The sequence below is a fragment of the Cebidichthys violaceus genome, unplaced genomic scaffold (assembly GCF_023349555.1).
Source record: "Cebidichthys violaceus isolate CVI_PGR_0920_01 unplaced genomic scaffold, fCebVio1.0.p SCAF_76, whole genome shotgun sequence".
In the NCBI taxonomy this organism is placed as follows: Eukaryota; Metazoa; Chordata; class Actinopteri; order Perciformes; family Stichaeidae; genus Cebidichthys; species Cebidichthys violaceus.
In genome coordinates this window covers 835,001-840,000 of record NW_027176960.1, presented here as the reverse complement: position 1 = coordinate 840,000, position 5,000 = coordinate 835,001, and the positions used below count along the sequence as shown (strand labels likewise).

The window sequence follows — 5,000 nt, the reverse complement described above, 5'->3', positions numbered from 1 at the left end:
ACACCTGTTCACCAACACACCTGTTCACCAGCACACCTGTTCACCAGTACACCTGTTTACCAGCACACCTGTTCACTAACACACCTGTTCACCAGCACACCTGTTCACCAGCACACCTGTTCACTAACACACCTGTTCACCAGCACACCTGTTCACCAGCACACCTGTTCACTAACACACCTGTTCACCATCACCCCTGTTCACCAACACACCTGTTCACTAACACACCTGTTCACCAGCACACCTGTTCACTAACACACCTGTTCACTAACACACCTTTTCACCAGCACACCTGTTCACCAACACACCTATTCACCAGCACACCTGTTCACCAGCACACCTATTCACCAACACACCTGTTCACTAGCACACCTATTCACCAACACACCTGTTCACCAGTACACCTGTTCACTAACACACCTGTTCACTAGCACACCTGTTCACTAACACACCTGTTCACTAACACACCTGTTCACTAACACAGATCTTAGATCAGCCTCAGTGGATTTTGACTGAACTCAGATCAGATCTTAGTGTTAAGACACAAAGTGTGTCTAAAGGAGTGTCTGGTGTGTGTGTGTGTGTGTGTGTGTGTGTGTGTGTGTATGAGACTGTGTGTGTATGAGACTGTGTGTGTGAGTGTGAGTGTGTGTGTGTGTGTGTGTGTGTGTGTGTGTGTGTGTGTGTGTGTGTGTGTGTGTGTCTGTGTGTCTGCGTGTGTGTGTGTGTGTGTGTGTGTGTGTGTGTTACAACAAAGCTTCCATATTATTCTATTACATTCTATTCTGTTTGTCAGTTTTCTTTCAATGTTCTCCACTTTTTTGTTCTGTCTGTCATAAAAACCATAGGAGTGAAACCGAGAAGTCACAGACACACACAAACACACACACAAACACACACACACAGTTTAATGGGAGTGGAGATAGTTTCAGCAGCCTGACCAGTGACACTAATAGGCTGCAGTGGGGGATGTGTGTGTATTTTGTCACGTATGTGTGTGAAAGGAAGATAATTGTTCACTGTTACACACACACACACACACACAGATGTTAATTATTGACGCCCAGAGGTTTAATTGGTGTGTGTGTTGAATAATTCAGCGACCGTAGTGCTTTTTACTGTCGCCACACCGCAGAGACACACTGCTGCATGTGTGTGTGTGTGTGTGTGTGTGTGTGTGTGTGTGTGTGTGTGCGTGCGTGCGTGTGTGTGAGTGAGCATGAATATTCATGAGCTCTTGTGGTTAATTTGTCGTGTGTTTGTTAAAACCAGAAAGACACAAGATGTTCTCTCTCGCCTTTCACCAAAACCTGTCTCACTTTGTGTGTGTGTGTGTGTGTGTGTGTGTGTGTGTGTGTGTGTGTGTGTAGGTATGTGTGTGTATGTCTCAAGTGTGTGTTGGTTGTTAAATGCCACCACAGGCACTGATCCACAGCCATTTGCCGTCTGTATGCTCTGTTTACGAGTGTGTGTGTGTGTGTGTGTGTGTGTGTGTGTGTGTGTGTGTGTGTGTGTGTGTGTGTGTGTGTGTGTGTGTGACAGCTAATATGTCGGCATCTGTGTTGACAGGAAACTCATTTTCTTGTCTCTCCTACAGGAGACAAAGATCGACTGTGTGCGAGTTGCCACCAAAGGTAAAAAAATGTGCTGCATTTTATTTTGAAGGAGATAGAGATACATTACATTACATTACATTACATTACAGTCATTCAGCAGACGCTTTTATCCAAAGCGACTTAAGTGACAATAAGTGCATCAACATTGGTAATCAAAAGAACTACTAGTCACCAGATAGAGATAGAGTTAGATAGAGATAGATAGATAGAGATAGAGATAGAGATAGATAGATAGAGATAGATAGATAGAGATAGAGTTAGATAGAGATAGAGATAGATAGATAGATAGATAGAGATAGAGTTAGATAGAGATAGAGATAGAGTTAGATAGAGATAGATAGAGATAGCGTTAAATAGAGATAGAGTTAGATAGATAGATAGATAGATAGATAGATAGATAGATAGATAGAGATAGAGTTAAATAGAGATAGAGTTAGATAGGGATAGATAGATAGAGATAGAGTTAGATAGATATAGAGATATAGTTAGATAGAGATAGAGTTAAATAGAGATAGAGTTAGATAGATATAGAAATAGATAGATAGAGATAGATAGAGATAGATAGAGATAGAGTTAGATAGAGATAGAGATAGATAGATAGAGTTAGATAGAGATAGAGATAGAGTTAGCTAGAGATAGATAGAGATAGCGTTAAATAGAGATAGAGTTAGATAGATAGATAGATAGATAGATAGATAGATAGATAGATAGATAGATAGATAGATAGATAGAGTTAAATAGAGATAGAGTTAGATAGAGATAGATAGATAGAGATAGAGTTAGATAGATATAGAGATATAGTTAGATAGAGATAGAGTTAAATAGAGATAGAGTTAGATAGATATAGAAATAGATAGATAGAGATAGATAGAGATAGAGATAGATAGAGATAGAGTGAGATAGATATAGAGATAGATAGAGATAGAGTTAGATAGAGATAAAGTTAGATAGATATATAGATAGATAGAGATAGATAGTGATAGAGTTAGATAGAGACAGATAGAGATAGAGTTAAATAGAGATATAGTTAGATAGATATAGAGTTAGATAGATATAGAGATAGAGTTAGATAGATATAGAGTTAGATAGATATAGAGATAGAGTTAGATAGAGATAGAGTTAAATAGAGATAGAGTTAAATAGAGATAGAGTTAGATAGATATAGAAATAGGTAGATAGAGATAGAGTTAGATAGAGATAGATAGAGATAGAGTTAAATAGAGATAGAGTTAGATAGATATAGAGATAGATAGAGATAGAGTTAGATAGAGATAAAGTTAGATAAATATAGAGATAGATAGAGATATATAGTGATAGAGATAGATAGTGATAGAGTTAGATAGAGACAGATAGTGATAGAGTTAGATAGAGACAGATAGAGATAGAGTCAAATAGAGATATAGTTAGATAGCTATAGAGATAGATAGATAGAGATAGATAGAGTTAGATAGAGACAGTTCTTTATATTTAAAAAGGCAGTAAAGAGAGCAGCTTTGAAAAAAAATATGAGTTATTACATGTTTTTATACATAACAACATACTTTAGGTTCAAACTTGTAAATGGAGATTTTATTCTAGGTAAAAGTGCTATTTTTATTTTGAAAGGTTCCCTATTATTTCATTTTAAAAGGTTTCTGCAGCTGTTAAAATCAACTGAAACATGTCAATTATAGATTGTATTATATATTGAACGTTTTTGTTCCATCAATTCCATTTAATTTTTATTTTGGAGGGTGTTCCTGATGATTTTATTCTAAAAGTTGTTGGGAACATTTTATTTTGAAAGGTTTTGAGTGCTCTTTTATTTTGAAAGATGTTGAGTACATTTTATTTTGAAAGGTGTTGAGTGCTCTTTTGTTTTGAAAGATGTTGAGTACTGTTTTATTGCCAAAGGTTTTAGGGACAGTTTAGTTTTAAACTGCAGGGTTATTATTATTATTATTAACCCAAAAGTTGTAGGTGACATTTTCTGTGGAGCCCATTTTAATTTGAAAGTTCTTTAATGACATTTTACGTTTTGAGCATATTTACATTTATTGCCAATAAAAAAGGGAACAATATTAAAAGCTAGGACTCATGTATCTTTATAAAGGTGGTACATTTGACTTAAGTAGACACATAAAGCACATTTTATTTTGAAAGGTATAGAGTAGGTATATTTACATGTTTGTGTAGAGTGCGTTTTACCTTGAAATGTGTTACTATTAACACTTAAGAATGGTAAACATAGTATGTTTTATTGTGAAAGGTATAGAATTGTTTTATTTTGAAAGGTGCTGAGGAACATATTTTGAAAAAGGTTCAATAAGATTTTATTTTGACAGGAGAAAGTTACCATTTAATTTTCATACATACTCAATAATATTTTATTTGAAAAGTATTCCATACATTTTTTACTTACCATTTTATTTTGAAAGGTGGAGAGTACATTTTCGTTTGTGCTGTTAGCCATTAGCATCACTTGCAATTTGGACCTAATGTCTGGTCTCTGCTGAACTGGATTTAACTGCTATATTAGCCGCTAGCTAGCCAGTCAGCGGCTAGCCCATTCTGTGTAATGAGACACAGATGGCAGTTAGCTGTTGGAGCGCTACGCTAACGGTTAGCACACTGGGTCCATCCAGAAGTATAATGGCTCACAGATGGCTGCTGGTCCCCGACATCTGTCTAGGAACAGGAAGACCTAATGTCCTCCGCAGACAGACAGGCAGTCAGAGACACAACAGAAATACAGCACACACTGAACTCTATGCTATGCTAACACCAGGCTAATGACTGGGACTCTATGGGTGTCCAGAGAGCCGTTTAGCAGCACAGCTAAACAAGCTAAAAACACAGTTATCTCCCCCGATGAACATCCAGAATTATCTCTCTCTCACACACACACACACACACACACACACACACACACACACACACACACACATTTATTGACTGTTCTGGCTTTAATCAGCTTTTATTGGAGCACAGTTCTGGTGGCTAACGACACCAGATGCTGATTGGTTGTGCTGGTCCCCTAACACCTGTCAGTCACGCTGCAGCAGCCAACCAGATCTCCCAGATCCCCAGAGTCCCCCGTCCCCCCCCTTCAGAGCTAACAGTGAATGGAGCTGATGTGAATGTAAAGGAGAGAAGAACCTCTTCTGAATGTTAACTGGACCGTTTAGCACAAAGAAAACACAGTTTACAGCTAAATGATTTTATTCTGAAATAGTAGGAAGCTCTGAAACACACACACACACACACACACACACACACACACACACACACACACGTTCACCTCACATAGACAATTAACACAAGCTCAGGATCTCAAAGGGAGGAAATTCACATCTAGAAGCAAACAAAGCACAACAAACACATGATAGTAAATATTGATATATT

General features: G+C 37.5%; 1 protein-coding gene across 9 annotated transcripts in view; it reads left to right on the top strand.

Annotated features, from left to right (window-relative positions):
• The window catches only part of LOC137892148 (receptor-type tyrosine-protein phosphatase mu-like), a 107,816-nt gene that overhangs the window by 60,435 nt on the left and 42,381 nt on the right, over positions 1 to 5,000 (top strand). For all 9 annotated transcript variants that reach the window (XM_068737084.1, XM_068737083.1, XM_068737082.1 and 6 more), the window contains exon 17: positions 1,598 to 1,634. In XM_068737084.1, coding sequence (XP_068593185.1) covers positions 1,598 to 1,634 — 37 coding nt within the window. The remainder of the gene's footprint in view (positions 1 to 1,597; positions 1,635 to 5,000) is intronic.